The following is a 12956-nucleotide window of genomic DNA, read 5'->3' as shown; positions in this document are numbered from 1 at the left end:
AGAAGCAGACTCCCCGCCGAGCAGGGAGCCCGATGTGGGACTCGATCCCGGGACCCCAGGATCATGACCTGAGCCGAAGGCAGTCGCCCAACCGACGGAGCCACCCAGGCACCCGGGACTGTCTTCTAAAAAGAGCTTTCACTGCAGACATGTAGGACTTCCCCGACCCCTTCAAAGTCCATTATCAGCTTAAAATGTGTGTATTCTACCTCAAATCTTTATTTTAAAAATGGATTATAGAGATCACTGAATTTGAAAAAAAAGTAAAATTTTGTTCTAGTTTGTGTTTATGATCCTTGTTACAAAACTAGCAGAGGTCAGATATACTTAGAACTGAAACAGTGTTCAGAAAATTCCCTTTTGTTTTACAGATTAAAGAAAATACAGGAGAAGAAAAAGATTCTCAAGGAAAAATCTGAGAAGGACTTGGAGCAACGGAGGGCAGCTGGTGAGGTGATGGAGCCTGCTAATCTTCTGGCTGAAGAGAAGGATGAGGATCTTCTGTTTGAATAATCTTTCCTGCTCTGGTTCTTTCCTAAGCTCTAACATGGCACCATTTTAATTCACGGTGTGTAGGTTTGGTATGTGTGGCTATTTATTTTTTGGCCTAAGAATTTCACTGGTGGTAAAATTTCCCTGGATGTTGGTTATGGGACTACCTTTGCAAAATCCTAATTTAGCAACCACTTATCACATGAGATTTGTAGCCCCTGCCCAGGAATTTATTCAGCAGCAGCAGTACCCTGCTCCATGTACATCTGTTCAAGGGATCTGCTTACCATGCATATTAGGAAATCCCCCTTAGGAAAGAGCAGTGGCCTCAGGCCAGCTATGGCCGTGGCCGCCTGTGTTCCCACCTGCTCCGACACCGTGGCACTGCTGTCTTGAGATCGCTGCGGCCATCCTGTGGGACCCTGGTACTTGTCTCCAGCTTTATGAAACCTTCACTGTTTGCCTTGCATGGCAGGTCTCTGTCCTGTCTGTCATGGGAGTTCTGCCAATTTTAATGTGATTATGGTATAAACAGTAAAATGATTTAAAAATGAATTGTTCCTTTTTTTTTTTTTTAATTTACCATCAGTCACGTTCTTATCCTCAGATTGGCACATGGGATAGAGCTTCCTCTGCAGACATGGAGGACAAGCTTACTGAGATGATTGAATTTTGGGGTATTCATAAACGTGCCAGTGAGTTGAGGGGTTATTAATACTTCTTTCTTTCCTAATCTAAGAAAAAATAATTCTCATCTGAGAGTAATAAAGTAACTTTTATCTTATAAGCAGTAACATTTGCTGTCTTCCATTAAATAGGAAGATGAGGCATTTGAGTGGCCGTATCAGGAGCTGAGGTTTTTCGTGCTGTTTGATTTGGTGAGCCATCCATGTTTACTCAGGCTTTCTTGTACCCAGTCCTGGGCATTTCTGAGGTGACTTGGCTATGGAACAGTTGTGGGTGAAATTGTTAACACTTGGCTTATGAGTATTGTATTTAAGTCAACTGATATCATAAGCCTAGGCTTTTAAAAGTACCACGTAATTTTGCAAACATTTAATACCTGCTACAAAATAATCTTAGTTACGTGCCAGGCCCTGCTTTAAGTGTTTTATTTATATTATCACAGCAACCATAAGACATACATGTTATTGGGGCGCCTGGGTGGCTCAGTTGGTTAAGCAACTGCCTTCGGCTCAGGTCATGATCCTGGGGTCCCGGGATCGAGTCCTGCATCGGGCTCCCTGCTCAGTGGGGAGTCTGCTTCTCCCTCTGACCCTCTTCCCTCTCGTGCTTTCTATCTCATTCTCTCTCTCTCTGAAATAAATAAAATCTAAAAAAAAAAAAAACACGTTATTTTAACCCCACTTTTCACAGAAGAAGACTTTAAGGCCCAAGGAGCTGGAGTAATTGGTCCCAGCTCAAAAAGCTAGAAAGTGGTGAATCCGGGATTTGAATTCAGGCAGTCTACCTTCAGTGTTTTTATACCCTTCTAATCTTTCTTGCTTCTCCTATATTTAAAACTTTGGGTAAAGGTAAGATCTAAGGCCTGTCCTGGAGGAGCTGAGTTTTGGCAAATCCTGTTTTGAATCGGAGGTTTTATTCTGTAAGTAAGTTCAGTAGTGATTGGAAAACCAACAGGTGAGTTCCTAAGCAGTTCAGTGTTCCTATTTTCAAGGCTTAACATTTAATCCAATACCGGAGTGAGGTGTAAATACTATTCTCTCCATTTTACAGATGAGGAAACTGAGGCTTCATCAGGTCAGACAGCAGAGCTAGGATGCAGGCCTTGGTTCTTAAGCAGTATGTACTGCCTCTCTAGGAGGCCAAAAAAATAGCTGGAAGGGTATGAGAGCCCAGATTACTTAATGGTTTTTCACTTCGGTAAATTCAGTGTTCACCTTCACCCGCCGAGACCAGAGAAGCACCTAGATTTCTCCTGTGGCTTCTTAAAGCTCCTTTTTATTGGCCTTGGCTAAACTCCCTACAAAACTGCAATGACTTTACGGTTTTAGCATATCGTTAACTTAGAAATCAGAAGAACACTGTGAACCGAATTTGTTGTGTGGGGTGATGTGATCCGTAGGGGAAGGGAACGATCATGAATAGAAAGCCGGAGTGTGTGTTTGTGTGACACTTTTTGTTGGTATGATTGCCTCCTTTGGGAGATCGAGAGTGGTACAGTAGAAAAGTGAATGTTATGTATTTGTCAACTCACATCCCTAGCCTTTGTCCCCGCGAATCCTTGGCTGCACATAAGTGGAATTTGCCCGAGTATTTACATACGTTTTTTCCTAGAAAATGTTTAAGTTCACAGTGTTACACTATCTTTAATAAAATTTTTTTAAAACAAGGAAACAGAACCTATGTCTGTGCCAATAGGGGGCACTCCCCCACCATGAAGAATAAATTAAAAGGTATTTTATGTTTCACGCAGAGGTTCCAGTGGACTTATTTCTGGCAAAAACTTGCAGACCGAGTGGTTAGGTGAGTTGAAACCTTGACTGGCAGAGGATGTAAACACAGAACGTACTCAATGGTTTTATTTGAAATATAATTTTACTTTGTTTTTACAATACGGTGTGCAGTATGACAACTCGAGAACAGTGCAGATACAAGGTAAGAGTACAAAGGGGGATTAACGTGTCAGAAAGGTTACCTTTTATTAAGGCTAAATCCCTGGTTTATAGTTTCCATACACATTCACAAATCTACATTCAAATTATTCCTTATCAATACTTATTCCTTAGGCCATGAGAAAAGGGAAAAGAAAATTCAGATACTACATTTTTCACATAAAGCAAATCTGGATTAGTCTAAATACTATTCTTTTCCATTTGTTCTGACTTACGAAAATTTAGCAAAGGAAGGTATTTCCTTATTTAAACTACTGTGCATTTTATTAGCTATTGCCATCATTCCTGTAAGTGGTTAAGACCTCCCCCACACCGGGGTCTCCAATCAGAGCCACAAAGGACAGGAAACGGAACTGGCCAGAGCGGCCGGGCAATTGGGTGTATAGCAAGGATTTTTTTCTTTTTTTTTTTTTAAGGAGGTCAACAACTAAGTTTTCACTTTGTTTAGGGACTGTGTTGAATATCAACACATCCATGTCACTGAGACGGAGAAAAGTTTGGGACATAAACATTTCTGTCCCTCTCCCATTGCTGATAAGGAGAGAAATGCAGGACTTCACTGACCCCCAAAATCTCTTTGTCAGCTAAGTATACTAGGACATGGCATGTGCCTTGGTGTAGGGGATGTGCCTGTGAAAGCACATAGCCCTCCCGTGGCTCTACGGCCTGCAGGATAACTCAGGAACCGGCCCATAGCTACTTCAACTGCCAACGTTTTAGATCTTAGGGCCGAAAGCAGTTGTCCCTTAGGAAAAGCAGCTCATAAAACTCCATTGTCTACCATAGACTACCTTTCATTCCTTAAGAGAAAGTAAAATGGAAAACTGAAAAGATTAAGTGCTAATATTCGTTGGTTTTCTCTGTCCTAAACTGGAGTGTTTCAGATCTGAAAAGATAGGATGGCATTCCTTCCCCTGACCCAGGAATGTTACTTTCTTCCTAAGGAACGGTTATCTTGAAAGTATTTCCATGTAAGACACATTGCAGCCGACTTCAAGGCCATGCAGATTTGAACAGAAAAGGCAACATAAACTATCTACATTTGTTCAAGTAAAATTACATAGAAATCAAATATATACACAACAACGAGACAAACTACTCATTTACAACAATTGCTTACGTTAAATTAAGTGACAACTCCATGTTATTCCAGTGTTTAGCTTTGGGAACAGGTAATGCTGTAGCTAAAGTCATAAAAATAAAAGACATTCACATTTGAGGTCATTTGACACACATCACACCATCCCTGAAGGTTTGAAAAGACTACAAATTAACTTTCCGTGCCAACTGCAGAAGTTGAATTTTATAGCTGCAGCTACAGAAACAGTATGAAGACCCCATTAGCTTAAACATTTATGATTGAGCAAAGCCACTGCATTCTGGTCATTAAGAGGCAGAACTTGATAGGATAATTCTGCATGCTTAACTCCCCCCTCACCCCCCATGTTCTTTTCCTATAATGTTCAAATGACTTTCAGGTCATCCTTTCCTTGTGATCTCAAAGTCAATTGTTACAGTATTTCCCCTTGGATATAATTTTACTCCAATGCTGAATGAGTGTTATCAATGACCATTGGTCACCTAGTAAATCTTAGTATACAGCACAGCAGCTATGTTTATCCCAGAATTCCAGTTTATTACTTACATATGGCACAGGCATCAAATTATACCGTGCTCATATATAAAAATGCAAAACTGTCAAATGTGCTATGTCCTCTCATATGAAAAACGATTTGCATCATGAGGAAAAAACTAAGTTTATATGACCATCTGCCATTCATGAAAGTGTTACTTACACATTCTATTGTACTATGCAGATCAGAGAAGGAAGCAAGGTTATAGAATCACTTGTGATAATTTAAGCAAAAACTTCAGAAAATCATTAAAAAAATCAGCATATGCTATATATATTTAACTAGATCAGAATCTGTTGAGTGTGCAGTGAAATCTGATCCACAAAGTCTGAGCTAAAAAACGTGTTTCTAACGGAATGTCTTAGAATTAAAAGACACACAAATGAATTCAAGCCTAACAGTAGCTTGAGACCAAAGTGGTGCCATTTTTTTTTTTTACATTTTAGGAAAGTATTTCTGATGACAAAACCAGCCTTCTAACCAAATACTGTCCTGCCCAGTACACAGAAGCACAGCCCCCCCCCCACCCCCCCGCCATGAAGTCCTTTAAGTTAACTGTTAAATAGCATCAGTACTTTAACTATGTGAGACATGGACCACTGTGTATATACAGACTAAGTTTTTTCATGGAAATAGGACCAGGCAGAAAAGATTTAGTTAGGTGAAAACAATTAAAAGGTTTTTACATGGATAAAATGGAACTGGTCTGTTGAAAGCTTCCATTTAGAATCCCCAGAGGAGGCAAGAACCTCTAAAGCCATGTACGGAGAATAAAGACTGCTATGCACAAATTGCCTAAGGGAATTTTCTCACTAGTTTGAGATCAAAGAACAGGTCTACAGCTTATTTGGTCTGCCACCTCAGGGTCTTGCTGAAGTATCAGGGCTCTCTTCCTAGTGGCAGTTTGCCAGATCAAGTCCAATCATATCATAGAATGGGTGTTTCCCTCACCTCAGCCAAGTGGATGGCACCCACTGAGGTTCAGTATCAAGTTTGTTAATTAACCTAAGCAGTTCCTGATAGGCTTTATCAAGATCTGAATTCACAATTGCTGTGTCAAAGTAGTGGCCATTGTTCTGTTCCATCTCTCTAGTCTTCTCAATGATTTCTCTCAACTCTTCAGGCTGGAAAGAGAAGACAAAAACTGAGGTAATGCCATTCCTTACCAAAATATACAATGTCAGCGATGACTGAAGAACAAAAAAATGGCCTTCTATTGTTTGCTGTCTCTCAAAATATGCCACTTCAGGAGCTCCTCTTCAACCCTGTGATGGCCTCAGTGATTATCATCCTTTGCTCTGGTGTCTTCAGGGACTCAATATAACCTGTTTATACTGCTACTCAGGTTTTCATGTATTTCTGTTTTACTCACCAGAGGCTTCAAGGCAGACTGTTACTGAGAATTCCCTACAAACATTTGTTTTCAAGCATTTTAGAACATCATAACCTTTCCCTAAAAAATAACATCTTTGAAATGCAGAGTGAAACTTTCAGGTTGAAGCAAGGTTGGTAGGACCCAAAATGCCATCTACTCTTGGATTTATAAAGATCTGCTGTCCTTTAGATCTATTACAGAGTTAAGCAGGGTAAACATTATGGGAAAAGAAAGGGATCAATAGAATGGGTATCCTTCTATGAAAACACTCCCGGTCAACCCAAGATTTAATAATCTAATGTTCTGGGGGAATTAACTTGGCTTTAAACTGCTTCTCTGTTTTCAGTACACCAAGTAGGTTTTAAAGATGCAAAAAAAGTATTCTAAGAAGAGTTTGGGAAATGATACAGAGCAGGCTACTTTAAAACACTGGGTAAAGGAAACAGCTGTTTCACACAGATGAGCAGGTAGTAAGGTAGGGTGTGAAACTTACACAGAATCCTCTGATTACCAGGGACATGTGTTCAAGAAAGTAAAACTGCCCCCAAATCACCCATCAATGAAGAGGACTAACTCAAGTCCAAATGTCTCCAATATAAAAGTCACAAACCAATACTATATTGGACCCACAATACAAAACAACTTATTCAGCTGGCTGACCTTCTTTAACAGTAGGAAAACATTAAAAATACGACAGCTCCGGCCTGTCCTGAGGCAGTTTCTTGTGTGGCTAATTTTCATTCTGGAATGTTGTGCATCTGGCTGTGGTACACAGAATCCTTTGTTTCCTAGGGGACTCTATTACACCATTATAACTGAACACACTGTAACATTCTTGCTAAAGCTTAGGTCTACTCAAATCTCAAGACTACTTAAAGAACATTCCAGAAGTCAAAACAGAATCTAAAATTTGTGGTGCTAGAGTTAAAATGTAAAGCCCTACATCTCACAGAGATTCACATAAAGAACCAACCCACCTAGTTTTTATCAAATTTAAGGCATTATTTTGTCTTTTGCTAAAATGGCTTATAATTTCCTATTTTTTCAAATTACAATTCATGACTAAGATAAACAAAATTGTTTTTGTTCAAAAAGTTCTGGACTGAAAAAACTGGCCTATAGGCCAAATTGACTGTAACAGTTCATACTATCAGTGTACCACTCTCAGGCCCCCATTCTAGCAGAGAGATTCAGAGTACAATCAGATTAACTGATTATTTACATTCTGCATCCAGTGAGAACACCGTCACTTTCCTGATTAGCACAATTTCATAGAGTTAAAATTGAGGACTTGTTTTTATTCAACACTTCTACTGTATGATAAAAAGCACTACTGGAAATACCAAAGGAGAGGAAACATAAGTGGAATAAAAAGGCAGTAAGATACACTGCCCTCTGTACACTCTTACCAGTGTGCATGGAACGTGCACCCAGACAGAACCGATGCTGGGTCATAAAATAAGGCTGAGAACATTTCTGAAAGATTCACATCTTTATAGACTATGTTCTCTGACCACAGTGGAATTATAAATCAGTAAAATATTTTTTTAATTTCCCAATCTGTGGAAATTACATACTTCTAAATAACCCATCTGTTCAAGAAGAAAATGACAAACATGAGAAAAGACATGAGAAAAATGAGAAAAAACATAATGTCAAAATTTGTAGGATGCAACTAAGGAACTGCTTAGAGGGAAATTTATAACTTCGTTTTAGAAAAGAGGGGCGCCTGGGTGGCTCAGTCGTTTAAGTGTCTGCCTTTGGATCAGGTCATGATGCCAGGGTCCCGGGACTGAGCACCCCATTGGGCTCCCTGCTCGGCAGGGAGCCTGCTTCTCCCTCTCCCTGCTGCCCCTCTGCTTGTGCTGTCAAATAAATAAAATCTTAAAAACAAAAAAAAGACGTAAAGATCTAAGTTTTCTTCAGAAACTAGAGCAAGTGCAAATTAAAGCCAAAGTATAAGTCAATTAAATAGAAAAGAGACAAATAATAAAATTAAAGACAAAAGGCCTCCAACTTTTTTTTTAAGATTTATTTATTTGAGGGCCCTTGGATGGCTCAGTCAGTTAAGCGGCTGCCTTCAGCTCAGGTCATGATCCCCAGGTCCTGGGATTGAGCCCCACATCGGGCTCCTTGCTTAGCAGGGAGCCTGCTTCTCCCCTGCCTGCCACTCGCCCTGCTTATGCTTGCTCTCTCCTGTGTCAAATGAATAAATAAAATCTTAAAAAAATTTAAAAAAATTTATTTAAGAGGGAGAGAGCACATGTGGGAGCAGGGCGGGTGGCGGGGGGGAGAGGCAGAGGGAGAGAGAGAATCTCAAGCAGACTCCTGCTGAGTGTGGAGCCTGACACGGGGCTCCACTCCATGACCTGAGATCATGACCTGATATCATGACCTGATCCAAACCAAGAGTTGGACACTTAACTGACTGAGTCACCCAGGCGCGCCTCCACCACTGACTTAGTTCTTTTTCTAAAGTGTTTTAGTTATTCCTTTTAATTTCCATATAAATTTAAAAAATCATCTTTTAACTTTCTATAGAAACACCTGCTGGGATTTTTCTTTTTTGGTAATGGCTTTCTTGAGATAGAATTCATTTAGAATTCACCTGTTTTAAAGTGAATGATTTCAACTGTTTTTACTATAGTCACAGAGCTGTGCAATCAACACCACAATTTTAGAGTGTTTTCATCTCCCTTTCCCCAGCCAAAACCCCCATATCTATAGGAAGCCACTCCCCGTTCTCTCCCAACCCCAGCCCTAAGCAACCACTAATCTACTTTAGGTCCCTATAGTTTTGCCTATTCTGGACATCCCATAAAACGGAATCATTACAATATATGGTATTTTGTGACTGGTTTCTTTCACTTACAGTGTTTGCAAGGTTAGTCCATGTTGTATCATGTATAAGTACTTCATTCCTTTTTATGACTGTTTTTTGAGATTTATAATAAAGCTGCAGTAATCAAGACTGTGATATTAGCATAAATACAGAATAGAGTCCAGAAATAATCCCCACCCTGCTTCCTGCTACATATTTGGCCAGGTCATTTTTTAAAAAAGGTACCAATGTAATTCAATGGAAAAAAGGATAGTCTTTTTCAAGAAATGATGCTAGAGCAATGGAATATCCTCCATATGTGTTATAAAACAAAACAAAAACAAAAAACACCAAACCAACCACCACCCTTACTTCACACTGAAAAAGATTAGTTTGAGAGATGATAGACCTAAAAGTAAAAGCTAACACGAGAAAGGTTTTACAAGAAAACATGGGATAAAATCTTTATAATCTTGGGGCAGGGAAGTTTTTTTACACAGTACACAAAAATCGTTAACCATAAGAAAAAAAAGTGTGCTTCTCTAAAACACTTCTGATCTTCAAAACACAAAACATATCATTAAAAAAGATAAAGATTTTGAGAAAATATTTATATCCAGAATATATATAAGAATTTTTAAAATTCCGTAAGAAAACAACCCAATTAAAAAAAAAAAGACATTTCATAAAAGAATATGCCTAAATAACTACATGAAAAGATACATTAGTCATCAGGCAAATGCAAATGAAAACCTTAATGATAACACTTCACACTTACTAGAATGGCAAAAATTCTTAACAAACCGACAAAAGCAAAATCTGGTAAGGATGTGGAACAAATGGAACCAAAGTGGGAACAAATGGAATCAAACGGATTTAAAACCAGTTTGGCAGCTTTATACAGTTAAAATATACACTTAACCTTTGATCCAGCAATTCAAGAGAAACAAAAACATAGATGTCCACCAAAAGACTATGAATGTTTACAGCTGCTTTAATCACACCAGCTCAAAACTGGAAACAACCCAAATTTTTAACTGATGAATATATTGTGATATACTTAGCTCATGGTATACCACTCAGCAATACGAAGGTATGAACTACTACTGTTAGACGCAACGTTGATGAATCTCAAAAACATGCTGATAAAAAGCCAGATATCTGCAAACTTAAAACTCTATGGTTCCATTTATATGAACTTCTAGAACAGACAAAAATCTATGCTGACAGAAAGCAAATTAGTGATTGCCTAGGGAAGAATGGAGGGGTGTTAACTTCAAAGAAGCATGAGAGAATTTTCTAGAGTGATGAAAATGTTCTAAATCTCAACTGGCATGGCAGTGACACAGGTATACGTTTTGCCAAAACTCACTGAATAAAATGCACGCATTTTATTGTATATAAAATAATTTCAATGAAGTTAATTTTTAAAAATTAGAGAATTCTCATTAGAAAATCAAGCATACTGTAAAGTTTTAAACCATTTTGGTACTGATTAAGTTCTTCCTCTAAAAATATGTATAATTGGTATCTTTCTAGACCTTACTCAATTAGGGATAGCTAATTCAAAATAAATAATAGGATAAATAATCCTGTGAGAACACTATCTGAGACTACCAACCCAAAGAAAGTTGCCTAACCTGTTTTGGAATGGTGTATAGCCCTTGCATGATACTGAATCCTTGGAGAAGAAAAACATAACAAAATAAGTGCATATTAGAAAATAGAAAAATTAGGCTGAACAAACAGGAGGAAGTCCACTCTAGTCCATCCTTTTCCTTAAACAACCATGGTATTTGTGGTCTACCAAAGTAGTTACTGGGCACTTAGTTTCATAGTTTTGTTTTCTTTATTGTGATCCCCCTCAAGAACAGCCAGTGACCATGTCTCATTTTTTTTTGGTTGCAAACATGGAAAAGGGTGTTGTGAACACTACTTTAGCCAGCCGACCTATTTAGCCTAAACAAAGCAACCAGAATTAAGGCTCATCATGTAGGATGGGAAAATCCTTGATTGTCTATTGCCTAAGACATTAAAAATACAACCTTCATACATAGACTGAATAAGAAATATAAGTAGATCGATAATGGAAGAAAGATCTATCTTGGGGAAGAAGAAAGAGGGTTGGTGGCTATGGTGTACAGCCAAGAACCATGGGAAAGGAGTGATATGCTTTTACTGACTTTTAAGGATCTTATAAAGAAGTGTGTTATGATGTGTGCTTATGGCTTTTAAGGAGATTTAGAGAGAGCAAATGAAATGAGAACTGAATGATTCCTCTGTAAAACAGAAATATTTAAGAAATCAGCAAAAAACAAGAAAAAGTATTTGTTACTTCAATATAGTAAGTCACTTGACAGTTTTCATTTCACACATTTAAATAAAGTCAATGCTTTCGGATTAACACATTAATATAATTTTATTATTAATAATGTTTAGTAAAATTGAACTACCCTCAACCATGTCCAGCATCTAAAATAATTTTTAAAAAATTTACCGTTTCAGATCATGTGAGAAGACCAAAGGGAGAAGACAAACAGAACATAAATTTCAATCAGAGAAAAGCAAGAGCACCCAACTTTGGCTCCCCACATATGCAGAGTATCTGCAGAAAAAAGTGGGTAATTCCTGGGCGCCTGGGTGGCTCAGTTGGTTAAGCGACTGCCTTCGGCTCAGGTCATGATCCTGGAGTCCCGGGATCGAGTCCCACATCAGGCTCCCTGCTCAGCAGGGAGTCTGCTTCTCCCTCTGACCCTCTTCCCTCTCATGCTCTCTGTCTCTCATTCTCTCTTTCTCAAATAAATAAATAAAAATCTTTAAAAAAAAAAAAAAAAAGAAAAAAGTGGGTAATTCCTAAGAATCTGCAGAGAACTTTTTTCTTGGGAGTAGAGGGCAGGGGGTTACGTAATCCCTACTGGAAATAACACAGACCCATGTGAAGAAGATTAAGGATGTTTCAAGGAATGCCAAAGGTAACCATACATTTGGGGTAGCTATGGGGAATGTGTGGGGAACGAGAGAAGGCCCCTGCTTTGGAGACAGTCCAGCCAGAGGCAACAACAGCAATTTTGGGAAAAGTGATATGGCAGAAAGAATAATCAGTCTGAAAGCTCAAGCTGATATAGCTCTTAAGCACTGTGACATGTTATGTCATGACTGTTTCATGTTTACTTTCAATGGAACAGTACAACACTATAATAACTTTACCTTTGGATTCTTGCCCTCCTTGGCCAATAATGCCCGAAGTCTTTCTTGTGAAGGGGGTGCAATGAAGATAATATATGGTTTCAAGTCTGAATTCCGGAGAGTCTTCAAGGACTATTTAAACAAAAGATATTTTGGATATTTACAATAATTTTCATTATTTAACTACTTCCCAATAATATACTTGGAATAATAATAATGTCATTTAAAAAAAAAAAATCGGGGGCGCCTGGGTGGCTCAGATGGTTAAGCGTCTGCCTTCGGCTCAGGTCATGATCCCAGGGTCCTGGGATCGAGTCCCACATCGGGCTCCCTGCTCCTTGGGAGCCTGCTTCTCCCTCTGCCTCTCTCTCTCTCTCTGTCTCTCATGAATAAATAAATTAAAAAAAAGTTAAAAAAAAATTTAAAAAAAAATCGCCTATGAGTGTTTCCAAACATCTGTGTAACAAACAATTCACAGTATTTCCAGATCCCACCATTCACTGTAAGAATATATTGTGTACCTGGAACACACAAACACACACAAAATTAGCTTACCCTGTTTATATAATGAAATAAAAATGAATGATATTGAAGGTCTACAACTGTGATGCTAAAATATCCTCTAATAAGATCACATAAAGATTATAAATAACCATATTCAAAATCCATTTTGGAGGAAGTAGAAATAAAGCAGTAATGTTACCATGTGCCAGGGTCTAAACGCAAGCAGAATAGAAGAGAAACTACACACACACACACAGTTCTGGAACACACACACACACACACACACACACACACACACACACACACAC

At 38.6% G+C, this 12956-nt stretch overlaps 2 protein-coding genes across 10 annotated transcripts in view; one reads left to right on the top strand and one right to left on the bottom strand.

Moving 5' to 3' along the window:
* ATP6V1D (ATPase H+ transporting V1 subunit D) overlaps nt 1–566 on the top strand; it is a 21663-nt gene extending 21097 nt beyond the window's left edge. Inside the window, exon 9 of the mRNA XM_025869855.2 lies at nt 372–566. Within this exon, the coding sequence (XP_025725640.1) occupies nt 372–513 (142 nt within the window). The 3' untranslated portion in view covers nt 514–566. The remainder of the gene's footprint in view (nt 1–371) is intronic.
* A 2948-nt stretch (nt 567–3514) lies between these two features.
* PALS1 (protein associated with LIN7 1, MAGUK p55 family member) overlaps nt 3515–12956 on the bottom strand; it is a 76993-nt gene continuing 67551 nt past the window's right edge. For all 9 annotated transcript variants that reach the window (XM_025869856.2, XM_025869860.2, XM_025869861.2 and 6 more), the window contains 2 exons: nt 12166–12276; nt 3515–5886 (listed from right to left, as the gene is read on the bottom strand). In XM_025869856.2, the coding sequence (XP_025725641.1) occupies nt 5710–5886; nt 12166–12276 (288 nt within the window). In that variant the 3' untranslated portion in view covers nt 3515–5709. The remainder of the gene's footprint in view (nt 5887–12165; nt 12277–12956) is intronic.

This window comes from Callorhinus ursinus, unplaced genomic scaffold (genome assembly GCF_003265705.2).
Source record: "Callorhinus ursinus isolate GAN/ISIS: 27379988/994484 unplaced genomic scaffold, GSC_fseal_2.0 scaffold8, whole genome shotgun sequence".
NCBI lineage: Eukaryota > Metazoa > Chordata > Mammalia > Carnivora > Otariidae > Callorhinus > Callorhinus ursinus.
The sequence above is the reverse complement of the archived record's forward strand: the minus strand, read 5'-3'. Positions and strand labels throughout refer to the sequence as shown.